General features: G+C 39.6%; 1 protein-coding gene across 1 annotated transcript in view; it reads left to right on the top strand.

Annotated features, from left to right (window-relative positions):
• NFKB1 (nuclear factor kappa B subunit 1) overlaps positions 1-14,739 on the top strand; it is a 130,262-nt gene that overhangs the window by 70,801 nt on the left and 44,722 nt on the right. Inside the window, 1 exon segment of the mRNA XM_062199816.1 lies at positions 5,006-5,154. Within this exon segment, the coding sequence (XP_062055800.1) occupies positions 5,006-5,154 (149 nt within the window).

The following is a 14,739-nucleotide window of genomic DNA, read 5'->3' as shown; positions in this document are numbered from 1 at the left end:
AATACAGTAGCACTAAGGATTGAGGATAAAAATGATCATTTAATGCTTTGAATGCTAAATAATAAGCAAATATCAGCAAATGGTTGGATATCTTAAGTTAGTAACAGAGGAAATGCAAATGATCTCTTAAAATAAGACAGTATCTTAAAAAAAGTAAATAGGGAGCCAGCACAGTGGCATACAAGGTTAAAGCTCTACCTGCAGAACTGGCATCCCATGTGGGTGCCAGTTCTAGTTCCAGCTGCTCCACTTGTGATCCAGCTCTCTGCTTGTGTCCTGGGAACGCAGTGGAGGGTGGCTCAAGTGTTGGGCCCCTGCACCTACATAGAAGACCTAGGGGGAGCTCCTGGCTCCTTACTTCAGCCCAGCTCCAGCCATTGCAGCCATCTGGGGAGTGAACCAGCGGATGCAAGATCTCTGTCTCTCCCTCTCTCTGTCTGTAACTCTGCCTCTCAAATAAATCTTTTTAAAAAAAAAATAAAATAGTAAATAAGATAATAAACGTGTCGAAGGACACAACTATTATTAGCTGAGGACCATTCTAAAGACTTTACATTGCAGTAACGTACTTGGTCCTTAGCACAGCCCTTTTACAGATGAGGAAACAGTGAGAGCACACAGCCAGTAAACAGTGGAGCTGTCTTCCCTTAAGTCTGTGATCTTACAGTGTCCTTGGGTAGCTGATTACTCAGTCTGCTACTTTTTCTGCTTTGCTATAATTGAAAGCCTTAACATGTTTAGCCATTAATGTTCAAGTGTTTGCCATGTTCAGCTCCCTTCAGATAAACCTTTCTGACAGATACAGTTGTTCTCTAAAAACTAGTTTTCAAGGAAAGCACTATTCAAAGAAGTGAAAAGTAGGCTAAATAAATGGAATTAAATTCCCCATAGAACAGATGAATTTCCTCATCAGCTGCAAACAGCTGTAGTCACCATGCCATTTTACAAGGCATGGCCTTCCCCAGAGTAGAGTGCCACTGTCTTCATGTGCCATAGAACTTGCAGATGCTCTTGTGTTTTCTGTCTCCACACTTCAGCTTTCTTCTTTCAGTCAGTGTTTTGGAAAGTCCACAAAACCCAGGGGCCTCCCTGTTGTAGTCCTGTGGTCTGTGTAAAAACCAGATGATGCCATGCTGACTTGGACTCGTTCACATGGATCAAACAGCACATTAGTCACTAGCAAATTTTTCAGATCCTTTACCTCAGAGACCATGCAGTTCCTCATTCTGGCATCCTTCAGTCATAAAGTAAGAAAAATATGTGAGCACTTCTTGAGGACACCTCCTACCTTCTTCCTTCAGTGCCAGTGACTAATTCCCTCATGGCAGTCACAAAGGAGGGTCCAAATAGCCAAAGAAATTAGACTTTTTAAAAAAAAAATTTATTTATTTGAAAGGCAGAGTTGGAGAGAAAGACCAAAAGAGAGAGAGATCTTCATCTACTTGTTCACTCCCCAAATGATTGCATGACCAGGGGCCAGGGCGAAGCCAGGAGCCTCCTCCAGGTCTCCCACATGGATGCAGGAGCTCAAGGACTTGGAGCATCCTCCATTGCTTTCCCAGGCACATTAGCAAGGAGCTGGATAGGAAGTGAAACAGCCAGGACTCAAAGTGGCATCCATATGGGATACTGATACTGCAGACTGTTCCTTAACCTGTTGAGCCACACCCATCGGCCCCAGTAGTTGAGCTTTTTTTTTTTTTTTTTAAGAAAAAAAAATTTGTTAATTTGAAAGGAGAGTTAGAGATAGACAGCAATATCTTCCATCCACTGGTTCACTCCCCAAATGGCACAATGGCTAGAGCTGGTCTGATTCAAAGCCAGGAGACTGCAGCTTCTTCTGGATCTCCCACATGGGTGCAGGGGCCCAAGCACTTGGGCTGTCTTCCATGGCTTTCCCAAGTGCATTAGCAGGGAGCTGTATCAGAAGTGGAGCATCTGGGACTTGAACCAGCACCCATATGGGATGCCAGTGCCACAGGTGGTGGCTTTACCTGCTATGCAACAGCACTGGCCCCAACAACTGGGCTTTTTTTTTTTTTTTTTTTTTAGTTTAATTTTTTTTTTGACAGGCCGAGTGGATAGTGAGAGACAGAGAAAGGTCTTCCTTTGACGTTGGTCCACCCCTCAATGGTCACCGTGGCGGGTGCACCATGCTGATCCAGGTGCTTCTCCTGGTCTCCCATGCGGGTGCAGGGCCCAAGGACTTGGGCCATCCTCCACTGCATTCCCAGGCCACAGCAGAGAGCTGGACTGGAAGAGGAGCGACCAGGACAGAATCCAGCACCCCAACCGGGACTAGAACCCGGAGTGCCGGCGCTGCAGGAGGAGGATTAGCCTGGTGAGCCACAGCGCCAGCCAGCAATTGGGCTTTAATCACAGGATTCCTTCTGTGGTCCTGCTTATGTGGAACACACACCTGATTTCACCCAAGTAAAGCATTTCATCACCCCTTACTCTGTTGCATTGCCAGGCTGTCACTTAAAAGTGAAATTAGAAGGTCTCCTTAGTGCTCTTTCATTTGTCCATTAACAAATACTGAGTTCAGATATCCACACCTAGGCATGGAGCTGGCATCAGCAATCTAGGGAGTATGTGGGGACAAAAGCCGACATTAGAGTGAACCCAGAATTTCTCATTCCCCGTCCTGCACTTAAGCACAAAAGCATTCTGCCTGGTGTAAAAGGGAAAGCACTCATTTGTAGTTAGCTTTATGCCCAGGGTGTTTTTAAGCACTATAGCCAGTTTTGGAAAGTATTTATTCATAGTTAGAGGTGGTCAAAATCTAGTGTTTGTAATTAGCTTGCTGTACAAGGACTGGAGGTGATTCCTGCTGGTGGCTCTGCTCCTTGAGAAGGGGTGTGTCTTAATCTGTTTTCTGTCGCTATTACTGAATACCACAGTGTAGAGAATAAAGGTTCTGAAGGCTGGGAAGTTCAGGATTAGGCAGCCACCTCTGGTGAGGTCCTTCTAGCTGGTGGGGACTCTGCACACAGCCCTGAGGCGGCATGGAGCGACGCATGGCAGAACAGCCTATCCTGGCTCGGGCATCTCCTCCCCTTCGGATGAAGCCTCAATGCCGTCTATTTAGCTGCCCTCTCAGCCCCCCCCCTCCCCACTTCATTTAACTTTAATTGCCTCCCAAAGAGCCCACTTTCAAATAGTACAGTTGGATTGAGTTTCCACCTTCTTAGTAGCTCACGGTGGGGATTAAATTTTAACATGAATTTTGTTGGCGTCATTCAACCCAGGGCAGGGGGGTGAGAGGATTCAGACGCAAAGCTTTGCAGCAGCTCTGCAGCAACACACAGGCGGAGAGGCCCTAAAGCTTCCTTCAGAGCTGCCTGGTTGGTTAGAGAAGAGTCTGTACTTTGCTCACGGGAAAATCTCTGTCCCCTCAAAGCCCTGTGGCAAAACAAACCCAGCTTTGATCACCTTGTCAACTCTTGTATAAGAGGTGGATTAGATTGGGAAAAAATCCTGCCAAAACCCTGCCTCAATGGAATATGAATCCTGTGGATATCTGTAGTAGAATCAGGCTAATTGAAAAGGAGTCTCTCTCTCCCCAAGTTCTACGATATTAACAAGTGTAGGTTCTCCCTCAAATTTATAGCAAAAGGACTTGCAGAAGTATGGTGAATTTCTATCGCTTTAACTGAATTTATCACTGGGTTCTGACTTAACAAGATTCAGGAGGGTAAAAATAAGGCTGCTGGGTCTTTTCTGTCGTGTGATTTTCATGTAGGAACTGTCTCAAGAATAGAATCTGGTTTATTATAGGGGGCTAGACTACCAACTAGAGGAGAAAGGGTTTCCGGGCTCTTTTTGTTTAATATGTCATTGTTTCTATGCTATTTCATTTTTATTGCTGTTTTTAAAGATACAGAAAGCAGGACAGGTGTTAGATCTGGCAGGTAAAACACTGGTTGGGACACCTTTATCTCATATCAGAGCACCTGGGTTCTAGTCCCAGCTGTGCTCTAGCTTTCAGCCTCTTGTTAATGTGCACCCTGAGAGGCAGTAGGTAGTGGCTGAAGTACTTGAGTCCTTGCCACCCACATGGGAGTACTGGATAGAGTTCCCACTCCTGGTTAGGGCCTAACCCCAGCCCCAGCCATTGCAGGCATTTGGGGAGTGAATCAGCAGATGAAAGCACTGTCCTCTCTCTCTCTCTTCTCCCTTCCTCCCTCCCTCCACCTTCTCCCTCCCTCCTTCTCTCTCCCTCTGCCTCTCAAACATAAATAAATTTTTGAAAAATATAAATCACCTTAAATGAAAAAAAATCTGATGTTATTACAAAACAAGAGCTGAATAAGTATGAAACCTAAGGCTTTGCACTTAAGAAGAGTCATTTTTTAAATTTAAGCAACAGAAGAAACCTGAGAATATGTAGCTTCATTATTAGAGCTCATGACAGAGGAGGCTACTGAAGCTTCAAGTATCCTAATAGATGGTGATTGCAGCCCAGGCCTGTGGGCTTGAGCATCCTTGGCCAACCTTTAGAATGAGGTTCCTGGGCAGAGCTCTCCTGATTGATCACATAGCACAGCATTAGGATGCAGTGTCTGCTCACCTCCTTCTTTCTCTTGGTTTCCATCAACCACCAGTTCCCTTCTCATTGACCGTTTCTCTGACTTTTGTAACCAAAACTTGTGGTGAGGGTACAGAGGAAAATGGACCTACTAAATGGTTAGTAGGAAGAGAGTGCTCCAAATGATAGCCTAGCATCTGGCAATGTGTGTTCTCCCAACTTGAACAAGGCATATTGTATGTTAAATGGCCTTCTTCCTGGAGACTTTTCTTCCCACCACAAAAAAACAGTGACCATTAACACTTTGATTAAATTCCATCCTGTCATTTGTTCATCACATACTTTGAAAAACAGAGCTGTGGTCATATATATGTACGGTTATAATTTTGTGTCATGTTTTTGATTGGTTTATCATAGACATTTTCCCATGTTGCTAACAGATATGCTAACTTTTGAAATGTGCTTCTTATATAGATCTGCAAATATATTGGACCTGCAAAGGTTATTGTTCAGTTGGTCACAAATGGAAAAAATATCCACCTGCATGCCCACAGCCTGGTGGGAAAACACTGTGAAGATGGGATTTGCACCGTTAATGCTGGACCCAAGGACATGGTGGTCAGGTAAGTGAGGGTGTATGACACTGTGGAAGGGTAGGAACAGGGAGACCCAAGGACATGAAACCAACAAGCTCTTTTCATGAGAGACCTTTCTGAGACACTCAGAGAGCTTCACAAAAACAAAACAAAACAAAACAAAAAAAAAACCTTGTGATGTTGATTCAACTGTAAGGAGGAAGGTGAAGGTGATCATACATCTAGATTTGCCTGAGACAGCCCAGCTTGTATCTGTGGTCCTGGCCTAATTATTTATAACACACTCTTCCTTTGCAAGGTGGCCCAGTTTGGATGATAAATTATATGGTCACTTGACATAGGAGACATTTGTGTCATTTTCAACACTATTTTCCTGGAAATAAGAATAAGGACAAATTAGAAGAACTCTAACCATAGCAGAAATCAACAGTTTATGGATGATTTTATACTCTTAGTGATTCCATGAACAGATGCATAGTGCAAACATCTGGGGCATTTGCAGTAGGTAAATAAATATTGTTTCAGCTTAGAAAGTGTACACAGATAAGATGCCAAGGAATTCATATTTGTTTTCTCACTCATTACAGTTGAAATGTAAATAGAATTTGACATTCATTAAAGAGTTGGTCAGATAAAGCAAGAAATTTTTATATAAATGATTTCAGTTTAAAAGAATTAAATTTTTTAAAAAATTAGTTTTTTTCTTAAAAAACAGAGGGAGAGACAGACAGAGAAAGCTCCCATCTATTCGTCACTCTTCGTATGCCAACAAAAGCAGGAGCTGAGCCAGGCTGGAACTGGGAACTCAATGCAAGCTTCCCACATGGGTGGGAGGAACCCAGTTTTGTGAGCCATCACCACTGCCTCCCAGGATCTGCATTAGCAGGAAACTGGAGTTAGGAGACAGAGTCAGTTGAACCCAGATACTCTGATGTGGGACATAGGCAATATAACCACTAGGTTAAACAGTCAGCCGCAAGAATTTTTTAAATCATACCTATCTATTATGCTGAACAGCACTTACCATTTTTCATTTTACCCAAACACTAAAAGAGCACACAGTATACTGATTTATCATATGACATAAACTGCTATATGCAATCAGTAATCCCAGTAGTGATTAAGTCTTACTTTGAGGCACTTTAAAAACAAAAGAATTTAAAAATTTTTAATTAAATTCGTTTAATTTTTGAAAACTATGTTTCATAATTTTCTAATCTTATTTTAAATAGTTTATGTTAAAATCCCAGTTAATCTAGTCACTCAGAAGAAAGGAATTGTTAAAAGTCAACTATAATGAAGCTGATGTAACATTACACGCCTTGAATTCTGATCACGTTTCAAGTTGGTTGTTTTTGGGGAGGTTGAGCTTTCATGTTCCTGTGTATTTCTTTGTTTGACTGTGAAAATATTCAGGTGTGAAAAACCTAGAGAGCTTTCTTTCAAGTCACCAAAATCTGATTCTTTTGATGTTAGAAAAGAAAGACTCTAGATTGAAGGAAGAAGCTTAAATTGATTTGAAAAATTCGAGGGTGCTTTTATATGAACTTGTTTCAACATCCTCTTGAAAGACTGGCCTGTTTCCTGTTGTATGTCACAATTGGTTCATCATCTGTTTTGGAATACCCTTCCAGTTCCTGGCTTACCTGTAAGAGCTTTGAAATACAGGGTAATTGTCATAGTTTCAGACTAATCGATCACTTAGCGTTTCTGCAGATTTACTCCAATAAGTTCCTGTGAAGCTGAAGTGTTTATTCTCTTTGGTCTTGCTTAATCTGTGTAATAATCATATCCTTTACAGGAAATTATAGATGAGATTTTCTACTGATAATATTTGTTATTATAAAACTTCTAGTCTGTTGTCTGTATCTTGGTGTTTCCGTGGTTTGGTTTAGTAGTCTTTCATGATTTTAGAAGGAACTAATGGTTATTTAATCTAGGACATAGAGTAGGAGTAGAAGTAAATTCTCTGTGTCAACAGAAAGTGAGAAATTACTCTCTTGTAATGCAGTGAAGTATGGGGTTCAGCAGTTGGGGGAACTCATCATTCATTCCTCCATTTGTTCAACAAAGTTTTGAGCATTTAAATGTCTATGATTGGTCTTCATGATGTCTGGTTGTAGCACTATGGGACTGTCTAACCCTAAACATTTTCACTGAGAAATTTAATCAAGAAGGTGGCACTTCAGAGTTACACCAGACTCAGTAGCCTTTCTTATTCAGAGTGTTCTATGAAACATTATACTCTCTTTCTAATTTAATTTTTAGCTAAGATTTTTGCTTGTTCTGTTTTCTAAAATTCACTATTTTCTTCAAGATTCTTCTCTTTATTCCTCCCTCCCTCCCTCCCTCTGCCTCTGCCTCTGCCTCTGCCTCTTAAGTTTTCAATGTATGAATATATTGCTTTTTTAGAAAGAACATCATGCGAGCTTCTGGAAACCAGAATTCTATTCCAGTTCTTTTGTTCTCTACAGGAGGACTGGGAGCATTTGCATGACTTCTTGGGGACCTTAATTTTTTCCCCTGGTACAATGAGAAGATTGGGCTACAGATACTGTCTTCAAGCTTTTTACACATCCAAGATTCTAGAATCAACTAACATTAGCTAATATTATGAAATAACATGAGCAAACTTGCCACATATGTATCTATGGTATGACATCAATTATTATTATTTAGTTTTGACTTGTAGGCAAGAATATCACATACAAAAATTCAGGAAGCTAGCCAAAGTTATTCCTTAGGCTTGTCAATACTAGAAATGGAACCAAGATAACCTGTTTTCAATAAGACAGATTAGACTAAGAGTGTAGATTCATAAGCAGGGCACTGATCCAACACATCAAAAATGATATATAAAAACGACTGTGAGAAGATAAAAAAAAAAAAAACCTTTAAATTAGCAAAACCAAAAGAGTTACCGTTCTTTTGATCTTTCTCTCAGCATGAATTCTCAATATGCTTAGTTTCTGTTTTCAAAACTATTTTATCCATGTTAAGATATGTAAGTTTTAGATAACTAAGTCTTTTTTAAAGGTTTATTGATTCATTTATTTGAAAGGCAGAGTTACAGAGAGGTAGGGAGGGAGAGAGAAAAATCAGTCTTCCATCCACTGATTCACTCCCCAAATGGATACAATGGCAGAGGCTAGGAGAGTCTGAAGCCAGGAGCCTGGAACTCCATCTAGGTCTCACGTGGATGCAGGGGCCCAAGGACTTGGGTCATCTTTTGCTGCTTTCCCAGGCACATTAACAGGGAGTTGGATTGAAAGTAGAGCAGCCAGAACTCAAACTGGCACCCATCTGGATGTAGGCACTGCATGGGTGGCTTGACCCACTGCACCACTATGCTGACACTGATAACTAAGTCTTCATGACAGATTTGATTGTTTTAGTATGGAGGATTTCTCTTTTTATTTTTTCTGTTTTAATTTTGTCTTTGTTTCTTGTACACTTTTTGTCTACTTTTTCTAGGTAGCCTTTACTGCCTGTCTTCGTAAAAATAATCTGAGTCTGGTGTTTAATTTAGATCTTGAATACCAATAATTTGTTTCAACAACATTTTAGTTATTTGAAACTTTTTTTCAGTGAAAAATATGGGCATTACTTGACCTTGATGTAGGCCACTTTTCCCACTAATAATCATCACACCCTCTGTTTACTTGCCCAGATAGAGTTGTGGAGTCTTCCACATACACACACTCACACACTTTTTTTTTTTTTTAATAAATACAGTATACAGCATATTCAAAAAGAAGATATATAAAAATACAAAGGAGAAGCAAGGCTTCTCTAATGAGCTAGTGCAATCCACATTAAATTGCTATCTTTATAGGTCCAGAAACAATTATTAGAAATTTCATATGGTTGAACCTTAATACACTGAAAAGGAGCTAACTGGAGGAAATTGGTCAAGTATGGACTGAGGTTGGAAGTCTCCAGCTTCCAAATTAGGGCATGTATTGGGAATCAGAAGGTGCTCTTAAATCTCGTGGAGTCAGTGTTTATGTCCTGAGATGAAGAAAAGCCAGATAGGCCACTTTTGAATCCCATCCTAATGATGGGGGAATTTGTACAGTTGGAGGACAGCAGCAGGTCCCAGTGATTTGGATGATGGAAACATCTGGTATAGTGCAGATGGTTGTAAACCTGGCTGCTAATTAAAGTCTTGCAGGGTCACTTCATACAAATAGTGACGCCAGGCCCTAGTCGTGAAGATTCTGGTCTCTGATCTCACTGGATAGGGTCTTGCAGAGCTCAGCTTTTCAAAATTTAGAGTGCATTAAAATCAACTTAGCGTCTGTTCAGATTGCTGAGCCTCACTTCCAGAGCTTCTGATTCAGGAAGTTTGGAGTGAGACCCCAAAACTTTTATTTTTTAAGTTTCTAAGGTAATACTGTCCCTATTACCTAGGATAATACAATAACAATTATTATACATGCAGTCTTGATTTAAATATATATCCACCTTTTGATTCTTGAAATCTGATTTAATTATTTTACAGTTTGAGAATACTTGGTATGATTTGAATACTTTTATTATTTTATGCATCAGGCTATATTAAGTTTATCTTGTGTACATACTGAGAGTGTGTTCTATAAATGTCAGTTAGGTCAAGTCATTTGATAGTGTGTTTGAATTTCTTATGTTCTTACTGATTTTCTGTCTACTGATTCTATCAATTATGGAGTGAGAAATGTTGAAATCTCCAACTATATTTGTAGATTTGCCTGTTTCTCCTTTCAGTTTTATAAGGTTTTCCTTTTGCATTATGAAGCTCTTTTATTACGTATATAAATGTCTAGGATTCTTAAATCTTCTTGGTAAATTGATCCATTTATCATTAGGAAATAGCCCTTTTCTATTCTTGGTAATCCTGTTTGCTTTAACATGTATCTTGAATGAAACTAATATAGCTACTTTACCTTTCATTTGTTAATATTAGCATGGAACATTTCTTTCTATCCTCTTTTAACTGTTTTTGTACTCAAATCTATGCTGCATATAGTTGGTATTTGCTTTTTTATTCAGTCTGACACTCTTTTAATTGAGGTGTTTACGCCATTTATGTTTAGTGTGATTAAGGTATGGTGATATTAAAATCTATCATTTTTTTTCCTGCTTATCACATGTGTTCTTCCCCCCCCCATCCTCACCCACATTTTCTTCCTTCTTTTAGATAATTTGTAATTATGTCATTTTATCTTTTTTGGTTTTACTTAGTTGTATATTTTAGCAGTTGCATTAAGCTTTATACTACACATCTTTAATTTATCATAGTCTAGCTTTCAGTAATGTTATACCTCTTCATGTAGAGTATATGTACCATACACTAGTATACTTTCATTTCTTCTCTCTTAAGCCTTTCTGCTATTATGTCATAGATTTACATCTACATATGTTATAAATCCCATGATACATTGGTTTTTGTTGGTGCTGTAAACAATTATCTTTTAATGAAATTTTTTTAATGAGGAAAAAAAAAAAAACACTGTTCCTCAGCAGTAGAGACAAGGGCTGCAAACAATCATCAGCTCTCAAAATGTCAGTTTCAGTCCTATACACTACATTTTAGATACTCTATTAGTAAGCACAAATCAGGGAAAACATATGATACTTGTCTTTTTGGGACTGGCTAATTTCACTAAGTATAATGGCTTCCAGTTGCATCCATTTTGTTACAAAAGACAGGATTTCATTTTTATTTTTTTTACCACTGAGTAGTATTCCATAGAGTATTTATGCCATAATTTCTTTGTCCAGTCATCTGTTGATGGACATTTAGGTTTATTCCATATCTTAGATATTTTATTGAAATTTTTTAAACCAGAAGAAAAATTCTTCTTTTATATTTCCCCACAGATTTACCATGTATAGTGCTCTTCATTCTGTTTCATAGGTCAGTATTTCTGTCTGGTACCATATTCTGCCTAAAGTACTTCCTTCAACTTTTCTTGTGTTGCTGATTTTATGTTGATGAACTCTTTCAGTTATTGTGTGTCTTAAGATTCTTTATTTCATCTTTCCTTTTTCAAAGGTAATTTTGAGGGGTATAGAATTCTAGGTTGACAGTGTTTTTCTTTCACATTCTTACAATGTGGTATTCTGCCGTCCTCTGGCTTGCCTTGTTTCCAGGAAGAAGTCCCCTGTCAATCTTACCTCTATTCCTCTGTACATAATATCATTTTTTCCGCTAACAGATTTTCAGATTTTCTCTCCACTGCTAGATTTTATTTTTTAATTTTATTTAACTTATACAGACCTCATGCAGTTCATATTTACAAATTTAGGAATATAGTGGTTCTTTCCACCCTGTGGTCCCTCCTGTCTGCATTACCACCCTTTTTCCTTCTCTCTCCCCTATTTCCATCCTTACTTTTACAAAGATCTATTTTCAATTAACTTTATACTCAAAAGATTAACCTTACCGTAAGTAAGGTTCAACAAATACTATGAGGAAAGGAAAAACAACAACAACAACAACAACAACATTGTTCTTCAACAGTAGATACAAGGGCTATAAACAATCATCAATCTCAGAATGTCAATTTCACTCCTATACATTACATCTTGGATACTCTATTAGTTACCACAGATCACTGCTAGTTTTTAGTTTGTGCTTGGGATTGACTGGGATTTTTGGATCTTTGAGTTCATATTTTTAATTAAAATTTTAAAATGCTTAGCCATTATTTTTTCAAACATTTTTCCTATCCTCTTCCTTTTCTTCTGTAATTCCAATTACACATATATTTGGCCATTTGAAATTGCCTCACAGATGACTGATGATCCTTCCTTCCTTCCTACCTACCTACCTACCTACCTACCTCTGTGTTTCATTTTGGATAGTTTTACTGCTATATCTTCAAGTACACTAGTCTTTTTGTCTGTAGTGTCTGATGTGTTCTTATCCCCATCTAATATATTTTTCTTCTCAGATATTGTTTTCATATCTGTAGGCTCATATGGAGTCTGATGTCCTCCATGTATCTCCTGACATACAAGTACTCTCCTGTCTTTTGACCATATGAAACAAGTCTGTAATAGCTGTTTCAGTGCACTCTATAAACTGTCTTTGGTGTCATTTCTGAATCTGTTTCTATTGATTGATTTTTATCTTCAGTATGAATTGTGTTTTCCTGATTTCCATGCCTGGTAATCTTTTTATTGGATGACAGACATTTTGAATTTTGGATTGTTGACTGCTGGATTTATTTATGTATCCTTTTGAGAATTGGAATGAATTTAAATTTGGAACAGTTTGATCCCTTTTCAGACTTTCTTTCAGGTTTTGTTGGGAAGACCAGAGAGGGCTTTAGCCTCGGGTTGATTGGACTCCATTACTAAGGGCAGAGTGTCTTCAGAATATTCATCCTGGACTCCATGTATTATGAGGCTTCTTGAACTGTTCCAGCCTGTGTGCTATCAGAATGGTTCTGCCTGCTTCCATGATGATTTTGTTACAGTGCTGGAGAGTTTCCTCACATTTGTACTCAGTTGAGTATTCAGCTCAGGATTTGAATGGAACTCTGAATGTCTGTGTATAGTTCTTCTCTGGTATTCTGCCTGTGGATTGGCCTCTTCCGATTTTTAATTCTGTCTCCTCCACTCAGGGAGATTGCTGGGCTTTGGTTAGGTTTTTCTTTTCTGCGCTGTAGCCTCTTTCCAGGCATTAATTAGAATAATTGTAGGATTCACTTTATTAGTTTCTCTTTTCTTAAGAAACACTGTCCTGCGCTGCCTGTTGTCCAGTATCTAGCTAGTTCTCCACTTCTTTACCTTCTCCTAGTTCACCCTGGGCTTCATTGTCCTGCCCTCATAGACACACCTGACTGCTTATTCTTGGTCAGGTTCCCAGGAAGCCACTGGAAAAATGAGAAGCTTGGCTGCTCCTATAGGATTTTTTTTTCCTCTTGACAACATTTTTTAAAGTCTGGTGAATAAATTACTTTGGAGAAAACTGGAGTAAAAACTGCCCAAATAATATTTTTATTTGAAAACCAATTTCCCATGTTTTTTAGTTATTTAAGGTGGGAGGTTCTGTATGACTCTATCAGTACCTGAAGCACATGATTCACTCGTGTAGTTTCTTTTGTTATCAGAGTAATTTCTCCATTATTTGCATAATAATTTCTTACAGGGATTAAAGTAAATAATATCCATGAACAGTATTTTATAAATGGTAACATGTAAAGTGCAACCCAGATATTTGTCATTTTCATTACCTGGGCAATTACCCTATTTTTTGTAGTTGTGGCTATTCTATATAGGAATAAGACCTAAAAGGCTGAAGATGGAAGTATTGTTTTTGAAACTGCCTATGCATTCATATATGTTAGTATGTCATATTGCATAGTTTTCTATGTTGCATTAATTCATGCGTTCATTTATTCAACAAACATTTATAAATACCCATGTTTCAGGCACTGTCTTAGGCAGTGGAGGTCTCTGACCTTGAGGAACTTGAAGTGGTGTTTTTTTCTCTGCGTGTGTCTCAGCTGTTCATCTGTCTGGACCCATGGCTCATTCTGTCTTTGGGCTTCTGCAGGAAGGCTCGTTTCGTTATGCCTTCACCACCTCTGTTGTCTTTCCCTAGTTTAGCTGACCTTCTCATACCAGCTTGTTCTTTTTTCATTCAGTCCAGCTATCCTAACATTTCTTTCTCCTACTAGTCTTTTTTTTTCTTTTTTTTTTTTTTTTTGGTAAATGAAAGAATGAAAGTCCTTAAGAAAGCTTACAACACCTTAACAGATCTGCCTCCAGTTTACTTGCTTGAATGCCTCACTGACTACTTACTGACCCCTTGCTTTGTTCTCTCCATGCACATTGGCCTCCTGGCTGTTGTCTTTTGGAAACACCAGCATGGGGCAGCCCGGGAAGTAGTGGATATTGTGCAGCCACACCAGCAGTGGTAGGTGGCCCACATGCGACTCACCGTGCTGCGTGGGGCACACCAGGGAAGTGACTGACCTGAGAACCAGGCGAGCGTGCACTGGAAAGCCCTTCATGTGTCCTGCCCCCTGTCCCAGAGTTCCATGCACTGAACCCACCATGGCCTAGATGATGGTGAATTATTTCCTAGGCCTGAGTGTGCTCTGAAGAACCTGGGACCAACCATGCCCTGCCCTGAATCCCTGTAGCAAACACAATCTGATAGAAGACGAAGTGCACCAGAAGGTGACTCCTGGCTGGAAGTTCCTGTTCCATGACTCCTGACCGAGACCTACATCATGACCCACTGGGCAGAGCAACTGTTTGCTGACAGTGTTGCTTACTTGCTGTACATCAAGAACTCTGTTATGGAATCAGACCATGACCACCTTCATCTAGAACATCTGGCTGGTAGTGGTAGAGGATTGTGTTTACTGGGTGAAACAGAAGCTGAAGGAAGTCCACCCAAAGCCTGGGTGGTCTCCAGCTTATTTGGTATCTCCAGCGCTGTCCAGGAATTTGGCCTGGTCAGGTTCAAAAGCAAGAGACCTAGACGATGAAAGTTTAATTTATTTACTTGAAACAGAGAGCGAGCGAGCTTCCCTATGCTGCAGGACTATGCCAGGTGGAAGCCAGGCTAGGTAAAAGCCAGGAGTCGGGAACTCCCTCCAGGTCTCCAAT

This window comes from Lepus europaeus, chromosome 8 (genome assembly GCF_033115175.1).
Source record: "Lepus europaeus isolate LE1 chromosome 8, mLepTim1.pri, whole genome shotgun sequence".
In the NCBI taxonomy this organism is placed as follows: Eukaryota; Metazoa; Chordata; class Mammalia; order Lagomorpha; family Leporidae; genus Lepus; species Lepus europaeus.
This window is presented reverse-complemented; position numbering and strand designations above follow the sequence as displayed.